Genomic DNA, 23,372 nt, shown 5'->3' with positions numbered 1-23,372 from the left:
AGTCCTAGGTTCCAGTCCTTGCTCCAAGAGCAGTTTCTATTTTGTCCAGTGAATCTTTCACATGAAATATATAAGTTGTTTGTGGAGCAGGGGCTCAGCGTTAGGACTTCACATTATTTATAAATGTATGGTATGTAGATCATAGCCTTAGATACACAGGCTTTATCCCACTTATGCTCTGTCTTACTGGTCCAGCGCTCTTTCCAACAGTGGGACAGCTTCAGTGCGTGGCGTCCCCAACCAGAAACAATCTATGACCTCCTCATTAGTAACAACATGCACTCAAAGTTGGGGGCTCTGATATTAAATCCAGCCTGGCAGTGGAGAGAAATGAGCCTAGGTTTCCCATCCCCTGTGTGAGTAGTCTAACCACTAATCTATTTAATAATAGAAGAGCTGCATAATAACAGCCGGTAAGGTCCCCATATGGTTAGAAGACAATGGGATCAAAGAGCTCTGAAAACCATCATTCAAGAGGCAGCCATAAAGTCTCCTGCAAGAATGGAATTATTTTTTTCCTTAATACTTTCTCACTGTATTCTTTGGCAAACAAGTAAGCAAGAAGGCAAGCAAGAAAATAAATGACAACAAAAATAAAAGAAATTAATTCTTCCATCTCTCCTTAAAATCTTTACATGAGCTATTTTTACTGCTTTACACTGATTACTGCTTTATAACCCTTGATTAAGTTGAAAGCTACTAACAATGCTGCTTTTTTCTTTCCACCATCATTTTCGAAAGTAAACTTAAAAATTTCTTTCCACACAGTTTGAAGCAGATCCCTTTCCCACAGCTCATCTTAACCAACGGACAGCTAAATATCACTGAAAGAGAGCTCCTAATCTGATTATTTACCTTGAAAAAGGTCATAACCCATTCCTTTAAAAGAGCCCCACAGCAAGCCTGACAATAATAATATGTAGAAAGGCAAACCAACTAGAAAAAAAATAAATAAAAGATCCATTTCTACAACATGTTCTTTAATCCAATTTCCATTATTTTAAAAAAGAAATAAAGCAAACAGACTCAAAAAAGTGTAGACAAATTTAAATGCTTAAAAAACTGAAACTATACTGAGTATTTCTGACTCGTGTTAGCTTTAGAATGGACAACATACTTTCGTTAGTAGAAGGATTTCAAAGCACATCTCTATTCACAATTTTTTAATATCACAATATATTGTTTCATAGAAAAATCTTACACTTTAATTTTCAAAGCATACCACCATCTTGTCTACTTTCCAAAGGCCTCAAAAAGATTTGTCAAGAAATTTTACATCAAGTCCTCTTTACTCAGAAGCCTGAACAACATAATTTCTCAACTTTATTCATCTCCTGCTCAGTTGTCTCTAATCTTCTTAATAACTGCAAAAACAGTGTGAAAATTTACCTTTTTTTATACAGAAATGAGTGCATATACATGTGTTTGTGCACATAAGTGTGCACAGAGGTGCATGTGGACATACATGTCTACATGTCAATGTGTAATGTTAGCTGATCGACATACAGAAACAACCCCCAGGTTTCAAAATTAGCAAGTTGCTAGTCACCAAGTTCCAAAGTTTAGGCAGAATCCTTGCAAGCTAAGTCCACTGTAGAGGAGCTGGAATGATTACTGCTTCGTCATTCTTTGTTCCTTAACTCATAGTTCAAAAATCCTCAAAAATCGCTAAATTCTGAAAGCTAAAATGGAATTTCTCTTTTTTTGTGTGTTAAAACCTTACAAAATGAGTATTTCTTCTGTCAGGTGTCTCATAATAAAAAAAAACCACTATAAACAAGGCTAGTATGGTATGGAATTTATCCTTTGTGAAAGATAAAAGTAAATAAAACTTCAGAAGTTTGCACTGGTAGTTGACCTCCAAAGAACGTTGCTTTATTCCTGCATACTCAGAAACAGTGAAAGAGAACTAAAAGAGAGATGCTTCATCCAGCCAGCCCATCAATATCTAGTAATATCATTTCACTTTGATATTGCTGACATCAGTAAATAATGGACCCAGCTGGATCAAAAGTGTAGAATACTTTTGTGTGATAAAACCCTTGTACAAAAAATTCTTTCTCCCTGGTATTTTCTTCACTAGAATTTAATAGGAGCATGATACCAACATCAGTAGAAATTCTCCAGTCTACATGGTTTTCAATAATTAGATTAATTCTTTTAGCTAGTGTTGCAACAGATCTTTGTCTACAGTAAACATACGGATCAGTTAGATAGGAACATATTTTGTGATAATGTGCACATTTCTTAGTTCTCCCTCTTCGCGTTTTTCACGTGAGCTCTATTTTTGAGGAAAGTAACATAGGTGCAATTGTATAGCTCAGTCTGCTATCCTGCTAGTCCTGTCTAACTGTTCCATTGCTTGTTGTAATGTACTGTCTTCTGTGTCTTTGAAAACAGTATGATAATGGCTCAGGTTTGATCTCTAGCTTTTTACCAGCTTCTGAAGGCTTTGAACAGATAATGCAAGAGTGCTAAAGAATTAATGAATGAATACATATATTGTGTACTGTCCCTCTTGCAAAAAAACAAACATCTACTTACCCCAAGTCCCCCACAAGGCAACAAGGAAAAGAGTTTTTGAGACACGTTTCCTATATATTGAAGAAAAAAAAGGAAACAATAAGCATCATTTATCAAAAAGACATTTAAATATTGGAACAGTAATCACTCTTTTACTGTAATTCTGATTTCATATCACATAATGAAAAGTCCATGTATTAGAATTAAAAATATTAATAGTACTTAGAAAGCAAATCATCCATGGGACATTTAAGGTACTCTTTTGCAACAGTGACAAATCTTAAGATCAGTAAGTAGTAGTTTCAAAGGAGTATAATGATTGAATATCCACAGAAAGTCACTCCAAACTAGGGTGACTAATCATCCCGATACCAGTAGCTGCTAAGCAGCTTGTCTAAGCAAGTCATCTCAGCTTCTTCTACAGCCAGTGGAGTGAGGGTAGGCACCTCTGCCCAGCCTAGATGGGTGAAGGGATGAATTATACTTGAGAAGGGCCTGCTTCTTTTCACTGACAAGAGGAGACCTCATTAAGCTTACATGAAACTGATAACTAATTTCTTAACTTCATTGCCCTAAAAAAGTTTCTCCTTTGACAATTGCAGCCTTAGCATTCCTACCTATGCAAAAATGCTGTTCTCTTCATTTACATACATAATTGAATACATTAATATTTAAAAAACATAAAATTAAATACTACTTGTTTCAATATTACCTAGTAAACACAGCCTACTAAAGGGACTAAATACTTAGTAGGCTTAGAATCTAATTTCTAGCCTAGTCTCCTCTCTACCTTCGACAATGTGATAGGGTTTATCTTAATATTTATACTCACTTTCTATTCATTCATGTTTTCTTTTTTTGTACCACTAAACTCACTGTGTTGATAAGGACAGTATGAAAACTGGGTAGGGATCTCAGGATTTGGTGCAGTCCCTATCCCAGTCTGTAATCTGATCCTAAGGCAGCTGTGGAAGCTTTTCCCCTGCCGTATCACAGAACTGGCTTTGTAACTTTGCCATCTGGAGGAAACGTTAGATAGTGAATCACTCAAGTTACCTAGAAGAGCCACCCATTGTTATGGAAGGGGCGAATACTGCACTTACTCATGTTTAGCAGGTGCCAATGAAATGCATAAAGACAATTATAAGCCATCATCTTTGAAGTATGAGAGACCAGACTGCAAGGTCTGAGATGAAGGAAGTGCTTTACACTTTGAGTAAAATCCAAGGTGCATTTTTAACCGACTAGAGGCCTTTGATCAGTTTGCACAGTGTACTAGAGAAGACCAACAAAACCTCCTGTGGAGCTACCAAGGGAAATGCAGGTGCAGCAGCTATGCAGAGTGTTCTCATACTGTGAGTCCTAATGGCCCCAGACATGCAAGGAGCTCTTGGCTGTAGGAGACTGTTAGAGTAGAGGTAGAGGAGGAGTTTCAAGATCTCTTGCTAAGCAAATCCAGGGACCAATGTGAATAGCAATTTTTCACTTTTTACTGTGGGGAAGATCAAAAAGTCATGAGCAGATAACTAAAAAATTAGTGCTGTTTAAGTGCCAGGAGGCATTAATGGAAACATAAGCTGTAATTTGAGATAAATAAAAGAAGGTATTTTTAGAATATTGAATGACTAGACCTTTTTTCTTAAATTCTATTGCAGAGTTGGGATGTAAGAGACAACAGATGAATTCTCATTTATCTGCCTGCAGCTGGGCACATTGTGCATGGTAAACACTATTAAAAACAACAAACACAAAGTAAAAACAGAAAAGCAGATGGTGAGGAAGGATACTAAAATCAATCAACAGCACTAAAATGGGGGGAAACAAGCACAAAGCCTTTTCAGTGTATCAAGAAGCTTGCCAGGATACTCACTCCTTATTGCACAATAGTAAAAAAAAAGCAGATAACATACTCTGCAGAACAAGAAAAACATTGAGTTTTCATGAGAAGAAGAGTGGGGAAAGGTTCTACTAAGAAAGAGTAGGACCATCACTTAGCTAGCCTCACAAAAAGAAAAGAGCTCTCAACACTCTTTGCCAAAAATGAAAATCAGTAGCAAAAACCAAACCCTGAAAATGAGTCGAGGTGAGAATTTCCCATGATGTTTGGAGTTGATGCTACAGCAGAACTTGGTAAATAGCAGTCATTTTACAGTAGCACCCTTCCACACCCAAGGATACCTCCAGAATAATAATAAAAAAGATATTGGGATACTTCAAGTAAGATAGAAGACAAATTTTAAATAATAATATTTTTTGGCTTTGCGTCAGGACAAAGTTTGCAGTCACCAGCAAATCGCTTGAGAAAAAAGATGTTTTAGAGAAGAATCAACACAATGATTTACTGATAGAGCTAGAAAAATTATCGAAGATTTGTATTCTAAAATTTCAGCCCACGAAGGCAGTAGAAGCTGGATAGTCAAATTAGGTGCTGAGGCACCCATAATTGACTGAGGTCAGGGCCCCTACAGAAGTCAAGGAAGCTGCCCAGGAGACTGACAACTGGGGACTGAGAGTCTGATGAGCAGGAAAAGTGGTGGGCAAAAACTCTTTCAAAAGAATAAACAAACTAGAAAGTGCGTTCACTTGTGAAAAGGCACAGTTTGAGGAACCTGCTTGTTTTCAGTACCATCCCTCAGGAAAAAAGCCATTCCTGCTAAGTGGTCATTTTTCCCCTAAATTGAAATTGCATTTGTACAGATGTTCTGTGAATGCATCTTTTAGTTGTGCTCTAAATACTGCCCCACTGTCAGGGATGTGTCAACAGTATATTTCTCACTTTTACAAACTTGTAATCATTGGAAACCTGCTTTTTAGAAACACTTTCCTAATTATGGTTGGAGAGGGAAAAAAGCAAACAAATTTGTAAGATGTGTTTGATAAGTGTTTTACCCTTGAGCTTATTCAAAGAACTTTGAAAGGTTGCATTCTGTCACATGAAACCATAATGTGAAGTGACCCATAGTCTACATATTAATTTCCTTCATGTCAAGACAATGTAATGCAACATAGCATGTTGCTTAACACACCACACTGAAATATGATCAGTAAAAAGCTTAAACTACACAATCGTGTAAAAGTTGAGGTGATCATTTGCAATAGCTACGTTTGTAGGCCCTGATGCAGGGAAAATAAAGCTAAGAGTTCAAGCCGGTTTATACTCCGAAAGAATTAAGAATATGTGAATGATAACTGCATAATTCTCACTGATTTCAATAGTTTACTGCCGATTTCAATAGTTTACTGCCATTTTGCTTTCCAGTCTTCCAGAAAAGAGTTTTTTTTCCTGAACAAGGACACTGAAATAAGCATTTATTGACAAGTAGCACATTTCTAGCCCTAGTCATACCTAAATTTAATTCCTTCAGATGTTTCTTTTCTGTTTGAAAGATACAGAAGTTGCTTGTTAGCAAAAAAAAAAAAAAAAAAAGCTTCAGACAAAGCAGATGTACTCTTCTGAACGGGGTCAGGGGAGAAATGCTTTTCTGGAGCACAAGTGAAGAACAAATGGTGCCTCTGTCTTTTTGGGTGGGTAGAGGAGTAAGGAAAGGGATGGTTAGGTCCTCCTTTTCATTAAGCTCTGTTTCATTAGGATGCAAAGCCACAATTTAATGGAACAATTTGTGTAGAAAAAAAATTCACTTTCATCGAAATAGAAATATTTTATGAGACAATGTTGTTATTGATGACATTTTTGATGAGAAACATTTCCTTTAGATTTTTCTCCTTTGCTACACATCATTTTGAATTTCTATACTATACCAAGATGTTAATTTTAATGTCAGGATTTATTAGGTTTAACCTCACTCAACTGGGGACAACAAAAGGTGGAACAGTCACACTGCATTTTAGAAAAATGTAAGAGACAATTAAGTTCCCTCATACAAGAGTCTGGAAGCACAAATGATTAGAGCTTCCAGCCAAAAAAGAGGCACATGCAGAAGCATGTGGGAAGGGTGTTTCATTGACTATTGTCTGGGTAAAAGGTCATGTGAGATGCAGCAAGAAAATCTCCTGGAGACAGAGACAGAAAAGGGCATTAAGCCAAGGACACACTCAGACGTATGCTGGGAGTGTGATCTTGATACAAATTCAGAGAGTAAATGTTTTGGACTAAGTGTCAAATAAAAAAGGCAAAGAGCGTCAAGTAAGGAACTGTGGGCAAAGAAATGGTTTTCTGAGGTTGGGTAAACAAAGCTTCCCGCATTCTCTGTACATAGGCAGAACCACAGCAAGGATACCTGGGTCCATTCCTTTTTTCACCTCATAGCTGCAACTACACACTGCATCCCACATAGTGGTCAACCACTGAGATCCAAAATGGCAACAGTATTTTTTAATCAATGCATATTATATCAAATAATATGAAAATCAAAATGAAATTAAGCAAAACCAACCAAATTTAAATTAAATGCTTGACTCCATCAAAATGGAAATTTTTTACAATATTGATGAACTCAGAACAAAATGTTTCCAAATTTTCATTCATTTCGCAGGAAGTTAGAGCTTTTTCTTGGCAATGGGGGTAGTGGGGGGTGGGGGTGATGTTCCTACATTGGAAAATCAGGCTCCTGAGAATCTATCATACTGTAGGTATTTTTGTTTTGATGTTGCCTTGGTTAAGATGTATAAACTTAGATAACATCGTGACCAAGACATTTTCTTTTCTGCTCTTATGACTCAGTGAAGCAAGAGTCTGCTTTACAGAAGAAACCCTTAGCATTAGTTTCCAAAGCAAAACAATTGCTATGTATTACTAAAACGTGGCAGCAATTTCTTGTGACAGCCAGCACTGTTTTTGTTTGGGTTGGGTTTCATTACATGTAGGAAAAGCTCCACATCTTAGAATAAGTATTATAAAAATATCTGAGAATTACAATGTTGCATCCAGTGTGCTGGGTCATAAAGGGTGGGGTTTCACTCACAGATTATTCCCAAAATGCACTACTTCTTTGTGTGTTTCCTTTCACATTCGCTGTAGCAGGTCTAACAAGCAGATCTGCTTCTTCCTGCACTCATGGGAGAGCTCAATTTAGCCCTACTTTTCTATTATAAAAAGTATACACTGTGCATTGGCCACGCATGAAGATCTTTGACGTGAAAATCCTGACAGTTTTCTGCTACTCTCTACATCCACAGACCCATTTAATATTTTAATGTGCTTTTCCCCCCCTGCTTATATCCTGCATAATGGGAAGGCATTAAAATAAAGTTCATTTATTAGCAAGACTTAGGCATGGTATCTGCACTCAGCGTGGCTGAAATAATTGAAATAACGCAAATAAGAACAGCAAACAAGCAATTCTGACAAGCAAGTGTATCTTAAACTCCCATTTCAAATCAAAGAACACAAGGAGATAGAAGACCAACCATGTTCAAAATTGCCATTGACCTCCAATGGAGAACAAATTACAGTAAAGGGTTAACAGTCCGATGATTTTTGAAGCGAATGAGGAGAAACTTCTATTGCTGCTTTCCAGCCTGTGCATTTTGCTAATCTATATTTGGCTTCCGTTGTAACATTCTCCTTCCACATAGCAATGCATTTGGAAAAAGTGAATTTTTGTCACACTGCTTGCCAAGTATTTTAAACTGACACCAGCTATGACTAATGACAGTGCTGGAATGTGCTGTTCTCAGTAGAATAGAGGCCTGTACAGACCTAGGAGTTTCCTGGGGTCCAGCTTCTGTCTGTTCAGGGGGCTGGTGCCATACAGCAGTGAATGATGTTCAGAGTGAACCAGCTGTATTTCCTCCAGACTGGCTTTTCGACCTCGAATTCGCTGAAAGAAAACAGCAGAGGCCTACAATATTCCACTGACAATATTTAGGGAGAAAAAAAAAAAAAAGTAAAGGTCCGAAATAACATTTAGTATGATTAATAATGGGTTGAAATTGCGTCATGCAGGAATGTGACACTGATTTGTTTATTAAAGTAATGCTATATGAAAAACAAATGCATGTGTGGTTTATCACAAATGCTTCACTTAAGTCTTAGCAGAGTTAACTTAATACAGGGTTTCACATACAAGAAAAAGAAAAGATTCTGCTTCTTCTCTACATTATATTAAGAGATACAAACCAAAAGGTTAAATATTTCCTAGGTAAGAAAGCTGGCTAGAAAAATTATAGTTTAAAGAGCAAAAATTTATTCACACCTGTAAGCTACAGATGTGTTCTGAATGAGGATAAATGTTTTTTGCATTACTACTAGTATTTGTGATTTATGCTGCTAGGAAGAACATGATCACAGTGAGGAGAGCCAGGGAGAAGAAGAGAATTGAAGTTTAAATGCTTTAATAAAATATTTCTATTTTTTTTTTTTAATGTATGTTTGCTATCCCAGGACCCTTTTTTGCTGTCACACATGCTGACTCACTTGCTTTCTTATATTTTTGTAAGTGGAGCTTGCCTCTCTTTCTCCAGCCTCTACTCTCCCCACTTAAATCAGTGTTAAAAAATCTGAGACGTCTTTCTATAAATCTCTTGAAATTTAATCCATTTTGGAAGGAAGTAAGATAGGGAAGAAGGAATAAAATATTAAAACTAACACTTTCTTATTCAGCCGGTCTGTTCCTTGTATGTATTTGGAGTTACAGCTTATCATAAAGATATTTACTTCTCTGCTTGTGCTAGTGCTGCACAGCCTTTGCAGACACAGCAACACAAAACAGATTTTGTTCAGGTTTGGGCATAATGAACAGCACTGTCAACAAACTTCTGGTCCCAAGATCACCTTTCCTGTTGTTATTGGGTAACGTAGAGAGGAAACAGCCTATCTTTAAGGTCTTGGACTCTATTTACAGGGCTGGTCCTTATGAACACCTGGGGCAAAACCTCTCACAACTTAGACCGTGGATCCGTCCGACTGTCAAGGTCTAAAGATAAACAGGTACAGAAGTTATCTAAATAGACCATCCTATTTTTAATAGACTAACCTGTTACAGAAATACCACTCAATTCTAGTTTTCTTAGAGTTTAAGTTGTAATTCTTATTATATCCATCAACTACTCATGCACATCAGAAAGTACCAACTTCATCACTAGGAGAAGAAAGCAATTTTTTTTAAATATTAAAGAGAATGTGCACTGCGGAAGAAAGGAGCTGCCTAGTGGGGGTCAGAAGAACCATGGGCAAATTATATTGAGTTAAGCAGTAGCGATTTTTTCTGACTAATCAGGAAAGATGTCCTAATAGTTAGATCTAGATGACTGGAACAAGCTCCCCCTCAGGGAAATGGTGGAAGCCCTATTTCTTGCAGTGTTTAAAACTTGACTGGACACAGCAGTGGAAAAAACATTTTAGGGAATGATCCAAGAACTAAATGACTTAATAAACCCTTTTTCATCTCTAGTTTCTTCAAGCCTCTCCCAGTCTCACATGAGAATTTGTAGCACTGCACTCACATCCTTTTAACACACAGTTGCACAATCAAAATCAGCACATTATGTTACTTCATGGAGTCAATAAAGTCTGTAATGGTTCTTCTGGGTCAGATAAAATGTTTTTCTTCACAGGTGAGGTGACTGGTAACATTTTTTCGTTCATCCATTCTCATTAATGTCTATGTTTCTAATAAGCTGCTTTAAAAATCTGTATACCCAATTCTCCACAGCAAAACTGGGAAGGGAGGCTGACTTTTAGGACAGATAAAACAAATGCATAAGAAAAGTAAAGAGGTATTTTATGAAGGTCACATCAAAGAACCTTGAGTAAAATACTCTGGTCATATATTTTCTACAAGTTATACAAAAACTCTTTAAGAGATGTTTAAGAGAGTTAATTGTCCGGCTCTTTTTAAAGTGCTGTTAAATGCCATATCACTTTAACTATAAAAAGACCCATAGCTAGCTGTTTTTCTTACAAAGAGAGCTCTGTGATATCCTATGGAATACAATGATTTGCACTAACAGAGTAGAGTCGGCAAGTGGCCTTCCCAAAACGTTTTGCCATCACACTACCTACTATCCAATATTGCCGGCCAGATTATCCAGGGCAGAAACAGGTTTGGTGCAGAAATCAAATAGCACTGAAGAGGACTCCCCACTCCAGGCTTCTCCCAGAAGTGAGGTTCTTGGGGCACAGCCAACAGCTGAGCTGCCAGGGCAGGCACAGCCCAGAGCGGCTCTTTCTCCACAGCTTCTCCAGCTCTCACCTTGAACATCAGCAAACACATTTACACGGTAAATGGCAGGAGGAAAGGGAAGGGGAAACAGTGCACACATCTGTGCTGTTTCTGCATTCCCATCTCCTCATTTACTGTTCCTTTCATCCCATCCTTGCAGTATCTCTGCCTGTCAAGCCATTTTCAATAACATCAGAATTCCAACTACCTAAGGCTCTATCCAGAGGAAAAAATAATTGATATTAAAAATTAACTGTGTAATTGCTAAGAACAGTTCTTCTTACACAACGACATCAGGATTTAGCAGATCTACAAAACCACATCTGTTGCAAGAGTCTGGAATCAGGGTACTTCCATTATGCAAAGCAATATTTCTGGCCCTCACTGGCATGAGTTACCAGACAATATAACATATGCACTTGTATAACTTTACACCTACACTTTCATCCACATCTTTTTTAAAGCCTTTCTTAATTTTCTTCTGCTATGGTAGTATCAAAAGCCTAAAATGTAGTAGAATGCAGAAAATTGGCATAAAGCCAATGAAAAAGGAGGAATGGCATAGGAGAACTTATAAGAAGTATTTGTTTCATTCACGGGATTTGAATACTACATCCATCCATTTACTACATCCTTAGTAGAAGTCAAGTCATCCTTTTCTAAAGTGCATGACAATTCCTGTTTTGGCTTTCTTCTCTGACATATGCAGTTCCCTCATCAACAGAGACATTTATACATCTCAGTAGAGCAAAATACCACACCTGAGTCCTTTGAAAAATCAGTCTAGAACTAGACAGTTATTCTCCCCACAATGGGAAAATGCTTTCACCTTTCACAGAATTTAAGGTCAAAGAGGACTGTCTAGTCTGGTCCTGTTTAAAATAGACCATTAAAGTTTCACACAGATAACCTCTATTAACCTGAAGATTTTGGTTAGACTTTCAGCAGACTAAACTCTTGCACAGTCAGAGATTCAAAAAGACAAAGGTGACACTGCCTGTTTCTCTCTGCTAAGCTAGCAGGAATTGTTGACATAGTTTAAGGAGTATTTCTCTGGTCTCGAAGTAAGGTGACCATTGCCTTTACTGCAGCTATTTGTATGGAGATAGTGTCTCTGAAATTCCCTTAGGCTATCTAGTTTGTAAACAATTTCCTCAGAGTTTTTCGTGCTTTTCTGGGATTTCTCATAGTTCTTAAATTCTCCCTTGTTTTTAAAAACACACAGATAAGGTGGATCTTGTGCCAGTCAGTACACCCACATTGCTTGCTCTCTCTCCATTATGTGGGAATTGCAAGCATATCTCTGACACACATGCATTCACATAGAAATACATTTACTCTCTTCATGTTTTGGTCCCCCAGTGCCTAACCTGAATATGTTCAACCACTACAAAGTTTTATGCTCTTAAAGACTAACTTTTCCTGGATTATTTCTTCTTCAGTGGTAAACTGAGGTTCAGAGGATGGAATTTTTTCATATATTTCAGTCTATGTGATCTGGCGGACCCAAAGGTTTTTAAATCTTCAAATTCTTTCCTTCAGCCCATGAGATGTGGCCAGCAGGAGGTGTAAGATGGCTCCCTAATCCAGAAAACTACCAAAATTCTGATCACATTCCAGGCTGAAAAGAAAAATGTTGCTGGACCACAGTCCCTACAGGAAGTAGAGGTGGGGGCACAAAGTGGGACCATGTCTACATTCTTTTTTTCTTTTCTAAAACTGTGCTGATCCATGTAGCCTAATGTCAGTCATGTGTTAATAAATTACAGCCCCAAAGGAGTTATGTAAATACTTCCTCTCCCTAGAACAAGTAGAAAGCAGACACCACTACCAAAACATAATTCAGTCCTTTTTTTCATCCCAAAGGTAGGGCAGATATGCATTGCTCTTTACCAAGAGAAATTGCAAGAAAAGATAACGGATGTTTTTATGCCAATCTTTACATCTTTTAGCTGCCCTGTTCTGATGCTGCATTTGATAACTCTCTATTCTACATCTGTCAGCCTTAATGAACACAGAATAGGTATTTCAGTAAACACACACAAAACTTTTAAACTAATGCAAAAATATTGTGTCTGAATTTTATTTTTCCAATACATATATACCAGGACTATAAAAAAGCCCACTATGGGGGCAAATTACTCCAGTCTCTTGCCCTGGGCTCAGGCAGGGACTAGTCTCTCAAATCCAGCTCTCCAGGGCTGGCCATGGTGTGAATGTGTTTCTCCTTTGTCTTGGAGAAGCTGATGGGGGAAGTAATCTATCTATTTGGAAGAGTGGTATGATTAAAAAAAATTCCAAAAGCTATAACTAGTTTCTCAATTTAGCAAAAACTTTCTAAACTGTTGTTTGAATAACTCTAGAGCTCAAATATCTATGGCTAGAAAGACAAAATACAGTCTGGAGAAACAAGTCCTTTTGGCTGTGTATGCAGCAGTAAATTAAGTAGTGCCAAGAAACATTCCCAGGCAGAGGAACGCAGTCATCTCTAGTATTAAATTGCTAAAGTGGTCCTTCACACCGTTTTGGCTGAGCAGCTGCTAGCACTCTCCCAAACTGCCAGACATGGTTTGGTCACTGGCATGGGCCAGGGAGCATTCCTGGTAGTATGAACATGGGTCTTTCCATGCCAGTTGGCTGCAGTGGTGGAGAACAGTCCCAGGCACATTTTATTTTGCACTGAAGACACAGCTTTGAGTACCCCAGTCAAACCGTGTTATGATTTTCCCAAGTTACATTTTAAAAATACTATATACGGGGGCAATATGAGCAACATATATAGGTAATAGATTAAGTCTAGATTAATCTACCCAGATTAATCTGTTAACTGCAGCAAGCATGGTGTCAGCCCAGTATACATGACTTCCATTTTCCCATGGCCAGTTAGAGGTGACAGTTTGCCAACTGCCAGTTGGCCAGTCATTTCTCCAGGCCCATAGACTTGAGCTGTGTGAGAGGGGTTAATCCAGACCACATGATTTAAGAACCGTACTTTGCTCTCTGCAAAGATATCAATTGTTCATTTTCATAGGAGTTTCTTGTTAGATGAAGAAAATAGGGAGGGCTCCCTGACACAAGCTTGTGGCTAAGGATACACATGTTGCAAGGTAACAAGATCTGAGCTACCTCTGACTGAAACCTTGTCATCAGACAAAGAATGGGACTGCAGCCCTCTTGTGGGACTATTGTTTTAGTAAAAGAGGAAAAAAGGGTTCACAGTCACTTCAGATGATTTCCTAAGTGCTGTTGCAGGTTGCTATTCCTAAGTGCCCTTCAAACTTGGTGCATGAGGCAGAGGGCGTGGCAAAACCTGACCAGCGATGTCCCCACTCCTTCTTACAGAAACCAGGGGGAATTATATTGAAAAATTTTATTGAGAAATACTAGTGTCCATGAGAGGGCATTCAGAAGTCAGAAGAAGAGACAGTGCAGTTGCCTGTGAAGATTTGACTCCGCATCCTGAGTGTGGTGTATTCCAGAATGCAGCTTCGTGGTGGTCTATTATTTCTTGAATAAGGCAATAATTGCTCCTTTAGTGATGCAAGTCATATTTTCAGCTGAATAACTTTTCTAAGGAATCAGAGCACCAGTTAAGTGAACCACTGCAGCCTTCCTTATTTAGAAAAGTGAGCAGATTTAAGGATGTGTTTGATGTCAAGCAAGTGCTAGAGAATTCAGTGAAGCAAAGGACAGATTGCATCATCAAATATTATCCTGTCTTTAGCTACATAAGAGGATCAAGATAAACACCAGATCTGTGCACCAGCTTCACACTGAGGTTTCTCAAAGTTTTATTATCAGAGTTTACATTTTGACAGCTCATTTCACATTCCAGCCTCATTTCAAAGCACACAATGGGAGTCAAAATTAACTGAATGCCATTTGACATGAAGTGACTTATTTCCTTTCTGCCCACTCACTGGATTTTGCAAGACCTAATAGGCTATATTTCAGGTTTTGAAATTGCGTAATTGTAAGAGGAAACTTTAAATCTTCCAGGGACTGCATGCACCTCAGACTAACCTATACCACTTTTCCTATTTACACCTTTTGCAGATCCACACAATTTACTGTTTGGCAATATCTATTTATTACTGAAAAAAGCAATACATAGCAGCACATTGTGTTTTACTTGTTTTCTCTCTTTTTTGTCTTTTCTTTATAATTTGGGTCCTGAGTCAAGAAGGTGACTCGGCATTATTTTAGTAAAGCACTCAGCTGCATGTTTAACTTACTCCTTAAGTATGTGATCCCACCAGTGAAGCCACTCATGTGATATGTGGCCTTAAGGGCCTTGCTGAAAAAAAGTCTTCTTGAAGATTGAAAAAATTATCCAAGCTAAAAAGAAGAATTAGCCTGTTAGAGTGCTGCCATCTAGTTAGATGAGTGCATACAACAAATCCATTTTATAGTGCTTGCAATATCTCACTGCCCAGTATACTAGGCTACCTGCTGAAAATCTTTGTGGACAGTCACTATAGCTGATCAAAGGGACCTATTGTACGAGTTCCTTTGGGTTTGTAAAAACCTAAGTATATATAGAAAAGTAATTAAAGAAGACAGAGCATAAAAGCCCTGACAATTTGGGGGATCCTGCAAAACATAAGCAAATTTGTGTTGAACTTTGTTAACTTGTGCTGCAATGCAGTAAGCCCCCCCAATTGCCACAGGCTTCTGCAGAAGTTGACAGTGCTGCACGACTCATGGGAAGAAGTGAATGGTAGGAAAAGGCTGTTTTTCAGTAACTCAAGTCATATATGAAATTCAGAGGCCCTACTTGATTTAAACATGGTGGTTTAATATGCAGTTTTGTGAAGGAAATCAAAGCAGAAGAAAGTTCCACATTTGCTCTGATATTGTCTAGAAGATTGCGTTTGAATGGCTCAGATTTTTACTTGGTACCCATTGTACACCAGACAAATGAAAATGCTATTTAAACAGACTTCAGAGTCTGAAATAAGGCAAGATGCAATGTGCTTATGGAGCTGCATTTAAAAAAAGCAGTGTTCTGTGCTACTAGAGAAGTAAAATCCTTAGCTGCTTGAAAAAGTTAAGAACTGTGTTGTTGAAAGGACTGCACTTGCTGTTTGACTACTGTTTGTCTACCTTCCTATATCAAGGTGAGGAACACAGTCATGTCTGGATTTTATATTCTGATGCATGTGGATAAATGACTTTCATTGTGTAAATTCTTTGTTTTCTGATTGGGAAGTGCGCTTTCCTAAAATTAATTATTTTACTATTGTCAGTTAAGTCCAAATAATGCCTAACACAAATTACTCTTTTATTGCAGAAGTAAGACAGATTTAGGATTTAATAAATTTGCTATTTACTTTATCAAGTCAAGTATCTGGTCTTTATTTTTTATTACCTCGCACTTGTTTAGCAACCCAGTTTCTTGCAGCCTTGACCAGATGCTTTGGATCCTTCCAGCATGTTCAGGGTGATTAGCATAGTTGCCACACATACACTGGTGCTTCAGCATCAGACTGTCATACACAACACCTTCGGCACAAAGACAGCACAGTAAGAAACAGTAAAACAAATGCAAGTTATACTCTTCCATTTCATGCATACTACAGCACAACTGGATCTCATTTGTCAGTAAGAGCAAGATGAAAATTCGGGATCTTAATTCCCTTCTACTCTAGGAGACTCTACATTTTGAGTTAAAAGTATGTCTTGTGATGCTGATAAGATAAAATTTAATTATAAATAAATTATACTAATAAACACAATTAACTAAAGAAGAAAGGAAATCACATGGTGTCTTGTTAAAGCTTTTACAGCTAGAAAAAAAATCACTTCTATTACTGAGTCACTTATTTTCTCTTTCTTTAGTGGGTACAATCAGTTAAGGCTGTTAATCAATCTGTATATAAGAAGAAAAGGCAATATATTCATAGCAGTATAAGGAAAATCATTTAGAAAAACCTTTTAAAATAAATTTTGAAATTACAGTGCCACTCTGTATTTGTACTGCTTAACTAATACAATATTAATTCCAGATCTCAAGGCGTATCGTATGAATATTTCAGAGAGTTGCAGCAGTGGCAGCCAGAGTCCTTTTTCATTAAAATGAAAAGTTTCACCCACTACTCAATTAGGAGCAAATCCTGTTGTTAGGCTGCAATGCAAGGTTCCTTTTGAATTTTCTACGCTCATTTATCCAAGGACAGAACAACTTTATACAGAACAGCTATCAATATCACAGTGCTCTGTAGTTGTGTGTTGGGAGCAAAAGAGAAATTTTAGCGGGTAGGCTGGAGCTAAACTCAATTTTCAAGGCTTTCAAACCAAGTCTGAAGCACTGAAAAATGATTTTATTTATTTACTTGTTGTTTGCATTTCCCTCCAAAGTGTCTGGAACAAAAAATACTTTCCTTAGCCCCGTGAACCATTTTCATTTGGGAAACATTTGGATTTTTCTTCCCCTTACAGTTGAAAGGGACTCAAATTAACAATTTCTCCAAGCTGCAAAACTTGGCATTCCAAACCTCTTTCTTAGGTGCCACCACTACTGGGATGCCAACACAGTTCTGGGAAAATTGGGTTAGTGTGCTGTTGAAAAGTCAGCCAGTGAAGAAAACACAAAATTGAAGTCCAGATTCAACAACGTGCTCAATACTGCACTTATTCAGCAAAGTTCTTGAATGGATATTGAACTTTATTAAAGTGTTTAAAAACTCTGTTGCATAGGAACTCTATACACTGTGGGCAATGCAAAGTTAAGGTTCTGAGATAATTCAGTTAGAAGCCAGCCAGAAATTATGCTGCTCTAGAAATATTTATGCTGCCATATTTCTTAGCTCATGCACTTTAGAACTGATCCTTTGGGATCTTACCATTTAAGCCAAAATGATAATACAACAATTATGTTTAGTATAAGGAGAATACAACAATAATACCTATGTGCAGCATGACTAAGTTTATGCTAAACGATTAGCTAACAAAATAATCCATTAGCAATAAATTTTTGTATTTAGTTTCTTGGTTTATTTTCTTTTAAAGAAAAAAAAAGAACCTGTGAAAATCTGGAGCTAATAAACTAATGCAGCTTAAAATTTTTGCTGGCATTGTCAAAGCGGTTAATAATTTCCTTTCTCTGCAGTTATTTGCACTGTACTGTTTATAACTTCACTGCTTTATCATCAGGTCTTATAAGTTATTTGAAATAGCAAGTATGCACAGAAATAAGTGCATGCTCACATCCTTGCTTTCCTTTTCTTAGCACCCAAAGTTCTGACTTCTACAGTCTCTTGCATACCTAGACTGTACAGTTTGCCAGTGGTCATTATACCATTAGATAAGAAAACTTTCCCTCCCATCCCCCTGCCCAAGAGAGAAGGTGTTTAGATGCTAAATGTACGTGCATCAGGACTTTCAGAAGCACTTAGGCAGACTAGGCAGTTATAGCCAATGGATTTGAATGGAAACACTTGTTAAATGTTAACAAATGTAGCAGAAAATTGAAAGTATCTCCTGCCTGCCACTCTTTCAATGACTGTTTTATTCTAATTATCAATGCTTCCAACAGGCTTGGGTTTGCATAGTTCTAACTGCAGTTAGTAGAATTATTAAATATATATTTTACTGTGTTATTATTATACAGAATCAAAATGTTATGTAATAATGACACTTTTTTATGTCCTATGTCAGGGTTGCAACTAAACAGTGGTTTTGAAGTGAAATGCTGAAACAGTGTGTTCAGGATGCCTCCTCTCATTGGCATAAACATTCCTTTCTTAGTGTACTAGTATTTTTCCCAAAATAGAATATATCTAAAATTGTAATTTCATTGTATGTGAATTATTTTTTTCTGAATCAAAAATCAGTTTAATTGGGTCAGGTCAGTATTGCGTGGCAAAAACCTCTACTCCAAACTTTTAAATAGCAAGATATTCACAACACTGAGTGTACTTTTTTTTTTTTTTTTCTAATAGGATTAATTGACTTAAGAAAAGACTGAAATACATGTTTTCATTTATTGCAAGCATCTAAATTGATTTAGGATGTGCAAGTAATTCAGATGTGTGGCTGCTGGTCATACAGCACATGTGCTTGGTACAATACCACAATGCAGCAGTAGAGCTTACTGCTAAAAATAGCCTGTAGGATTTCCCTAACAGGATTCAGCCAATAATCTCCCCACCCCCACAAAAAAGGGAGAGAGGGAGACAACTGTTTTCAATTGCAGGCTGCTGTGAAATATTAATAAAAGATGGTTATTCTGTCTCTCCAGAACAAATGCTTACAGCCAGATTCTGCTCTCAGATTCCTTGTGTAAATCTGAGCAGCTCCACTGAGACTGGTGGATCTATTCTGGATTTACACCAATATTACTGAGGTTAGAATGTGGCCCTGGAATGATGGCACCACTGAACCATATAATGATAAAAGACACAGGAAAAAAAGAAACTGAATTTACATTAAGTCAGAAAAAAACAGGGTCTTCCTGGTGGGCACTCCTGAAGACTCATTCTTTTCTGAAGTACTTTATTTCGGTCAGCTTCTTTTGATAATATTTTAAACAGAGGGGAGAGTAAAAGACCTAAAAATTGTTGGCTTAACAGCAAGCTTTGAAGAAGGTGAAATGTCTTGGAGAGCAACAGTACCAATAAGAAAATCCAAAGGAAGAATATCTAATAAATTATTCTGAAGAAAAATCTGAACTAAATAATGTCAAATATTCTGTAAATCATCTAAATGAACATCAAGTAGATTTTATATTTTTTTCCATCTTTAACTCATTATCTTAGGCATATACTGTCTATATATTGCATAGCTCTCTCACGACTCTGATCCCCTTCAGATATTTGGCTAAGAACATATTCTCTTGTGACTCACAGAAATACAGGCTCATTTTGATCCCTGTGTAATGTTCTGCCACAAGAGTTTTCCTTCTACCTTTTTTCTCTTCCAAGAATATATTGTCTTTAAATGGAAAAAAAACCCAAAACAACAACAACAACAAAACCCACAACAAACCCATAGGAAATAATTCAAGGCAGGGAGATGTTTATACATTCATTTCTAAGGTCCGAATTTGACCTCAATTCATGTTGTACTACAATTTTCTCCTTTTCCACCCACCCATTCCTTCCTTCCATGCTTTTCAAAATAATAGTGTTGCAAATTCTGTGGACAATGGCTGGATGCATCTTGTGCTCTCTTAAGGGAGCAAATCGTACAAGCACAGGATAGCTCAGGTTGGAAGGGACCTCCAGAGGTCTGCAACCCTCTGCACAGAGCAGGTCAGCACTGTGATCAGACCAGGTTGCTCAGAGCTTTCATTCCAAAGGATTTTTGTAAGGCTGTATATGAATAGATAAAAATTGGGTCTGGCTTGGTTTTCTTCCACTGACCAATGAAGAGATGCAAGAGCATCATCCAGACCCAGGAAATACTATGCACGAATAAAGCCATTCTACACCATACCATACCATACCATACCATACCATACCATACCATACCATACCATACCATACCATACCATACCATACCATACCATATGCTAATAATACACATTTCTATCTAGTTATTCACAGAAACTGTATTAGAACTGTTGATGTTAGAAAGTCTCTGTTCATTGTCGCTCAAAAGGTGTTAATCTCATAACATAGAAAATAGCTCAATTTTCAATGTACTCGGAAAGTGCAGTGATAAGGGTTATACATGTAAGTGTGTAACCCTGGAGACATAACAGGGGAAGGGATTTCTTCAAGCAGAAAGGAAAGGCTTCATTGTGACTGCAAAGGTGTGTGCTCTGATTCAACAAAAGAAGAAACAAGGATTCAAGAAAAAGTTGTTTCAGATTTGGAGAAAGGAGGTCAGTCGAGAATTGAGACTCTCAGTTGGAATAAGATGCATTTTTGTCTCTCTTTCCTTCTCACTCTCTCTCTCTCTTGCCACTGCTGTTGTTCATGTATCATTACTTTACTAAAGGGATAAGGTCAAACTTTTTGCTTGATCTTCATATACTCTGACTCTGAACATGAACATGCACTGTCTGCATTTCCATTGCAGAATCCGTCAGGCTTCCTTGTGCCAGATCTCGAGCCCTTCATGCCTGGTATGTCCCATTTCCTGACACCATCTCTGTTCAGTGTTTGTACTACATCATTACATTCCTTCTCTTACTCTTCTATCTCAGCTTCACATTTTATTTCTTAATCAGTTCCACTGATGGCACAAGTCCCCAGATATATGCAACCCCCTTGACCCTAGTCCCCTTTCTGGGGACTTGTAAAAGGAGGTGTCAGTAAACCTTAGCAATCAGGCTGAAACAGCAGCCTTTACATTTGCAACTCAGTTGAACTTTTCCAGTGGAACCGCAGATTTTGAACAGGACATTGAAGCCTGCACACAGTGAGCTCGCTTTTGGTGTTCTCTGTGAATCTTTTAGAATGAGTTTACAATGTTTTGGGGACTCTATGAACCACAACTATAAAAACAGTGGCCTGGTTTAATAATCCCGCCTATACACAGCTGGTCTTTTTACAGAAACTCATGGAAAGTGAATTAGCGTGTTTCTTTCTGCACATTCCAAATGTTTGTTACCCAACAAGTGAAATTCCTAAATTGACAGTGTATTTTCAGAAGAATAAATTATGTCTTTCATCTTTGAATGTCATCTTGCATCCATTTACCCACTTACTTGCAGCTTTTTTTCTTTAAAATACAAATTTTTTGCTTTCCAAGTTCACTTTCTAATTGGAAAGACGGGACAACACGCTGTCTTGCACAGCCACATACAGTGCACATTAAGGACTCCATCTTACATCAATCCATGGTCATGGCCTGAAGAGCTGTAAATTTTCAGGGCGTGGCAAGTTCTGCCAAATGATGTGAAGGAATTAGTACTTCTGGCAGAAACCTGAATAAACAGTACCTCCAAGTATTCATTTCCCCTTTCTTGCGCACAAAGTGAAACTTTCCTTCTAACCATGCTATAATGTTATACTGAGATTCAGGCTTTTAAAAGATGGACCCTCTTGCAAGCTTAGATTACCCGTAATAAGAAATTGATTTTCTGTGGTCATTTTGCTTCCTTTCACTGAAGTTTTTGGGGGTTCTAACGCTCAGTTTTGGACAGGACAGGCCATACCAATAGGAGATGCTCCCTGAGTGATTGGACTGCCCAGGGCCTCACCATAAAACCTTCCTCTGTAGGGATTCCACACAACTGCTGAAAGACACCAAAGCTGTGGCCAACAGCCGCTTCTAGTCATGGCTAAGCTTTGCTCTTTCTGTAGGGAAAGCAACCTTGTAGCATATACCGACTTGTCAAATGAAGACATTGAGAAATATTGCAGCTTTCCTACTTCCTGGTGGTCTTTCTTCAACTTACTGGTGGTCTCTTTACAAAATAGGCAACAAGAACTCAGAGAGAAGAACCAGAGGATAGGGAAATGAAAGAAAAAGCTATAAATGACTTAAAGGCACCAAAAAAGCACCTGTTGCTATATTGCCAGAGCCAGTCAATGATAATAATTTATGGCTGTGTGAATATTAACCCTGTGATTTATCAGCTGCACTGGTTGATTTGATGCCAGTACAGCGTCATAAAAACAAGGAACAGTAAGGCTAAAACTGAATGCATTGCTGCAGGAGGTATTCAAGGCATTTAAATCTGCTGATCCTACATGAACAAACGCATTTGCCTTGCCTATTAAGAGCAATCTTTAGGGAAACCTACCAGTCGTGTAGACATGCTGGCTGGGCTGGTCCATGGCTGGGTGAGGTAATGTGGAATCAGCAGGGGAAGACAGGGTCCTGGACACTGGCCGATGTTTATCTAATCCCGCCATGCCAACTGTAGCCATCTGAGCCTGGTAGATTTGCAACTGGTGGACACGTTGATGCGCCAGGAACTCCTGTTTCCAAGAAAACAGCACAGTAGAAAGAAATGTGAGACGGGATCAAGTTAAGACACTGAGGGAAACATGTCAACAAATTAAGTTCATTAGGTCAGGGCTGTAATAAACAGTGTGGAAAAAAAAAAAAACCAACAACTCACACCTAAGACCTAGTCAATAAATCCATTTAACAGATGTTTTCACACCGATGGTGTGGGCTGCTGACTTTGCTGGAGAGTAGGTGATGGCAGGCAACCTGTCAGTTCTCCCTGACAGAGGAAAAGACGGCTTCTCGTGCAGAGGCTTATAAAAGACAAAAGTTTTTTCTAGTATACTGAATACATAATATGATGTTAGAATATATACTTTATGACCTTACACAAATTAAAATAAAGACTTCCTACAGCACTGAAAATGAAAAGTGGTGTCCTTACTACTCAGTACCAAATACGCTGGGCAACTGTGAGTCAAGTTTCTACAGAGTACTCAGTTCCCAGAACTGCCTGGAAAACAGGAACAATTTGCACACAGGTTTTCACAAATCATTTAGAAATTCAGGAATTGTTACATGAGAACCCATTAGGGACCATCTCTTTTTGTCATAACTGCTGCTGGCGGTAGGCAGTGCCACACACCTCAGGAAAGGCAGGCAGGTATGAAAAGACTGAGACAGAGCAGAAAGGAAGATTTCCTCCTCTGTTTTGTTTGTCAACAGATGGTGGCTTTTGCTGACATGAAAAAAAATTGGAACCCTGCTGACGTTAGTAGAAGCTTTGGCATTCACTCACTCGACAGAGTAGGATTGCTTTGCAAGCCCTTTTCTTTTTTGTTTTTCTTTTTTGTGCATATACTCCTAGAACCTCAACAG

The 23,372-nt window shown here is 38.0% G+C and overlaps 1 protein-coding gene across 1 annotated transcript in view; it reads right to left on the bottom strand.

The window, feature by feature from the left end:
- Positions 1–23,372, bottom strand: part of HDAC9 (histone deacetylase 9) — a 486,360-nt gene that overhangs the window by 127,982 nt on the left and 335,006 nt on the right. Inside the window, exons 14-17 of the mRNA XM_075082978.1 lie at positions 22,345–22,522; positions 16,018–16,151; positions 8,183–8,303; positions 2,545–2,594 (exon numbers count right to left, since the gene is read on the bottom strand). Of these exons, the coding sequence (XP_074939079.1) occupies positions 2,545–2,594; positions 8,183–8,303; positions 16,018–16,151; positions 22,345–22,522 (483 nt within the window). The remainder of the gene's footprint in view (positions 1–2,544; positions 2,595–8,182; positions 8,304–16,017; positions 16,152–22,344; positions 22,523–23,372) is intronic.

The sequence above is a fragment of the Phalacrocorax aristotelis genome, chromosome 2, assembly GCF_949628215.1.
Source record: "Phalacrocorax aristotelis chromosome 2, bGulAri2.1, whole genome shotgun sequence".
Lineage (NCBI taxonomy): Eukaryota > Metazoa > Chordata > Aves > Suliformes > Phalacrocoracidae > Phalacrocorax > Phalacrocorax aristotelis.
This window is presented reverse-complemented; position numbering and strand designations above follow the sequence as displayed.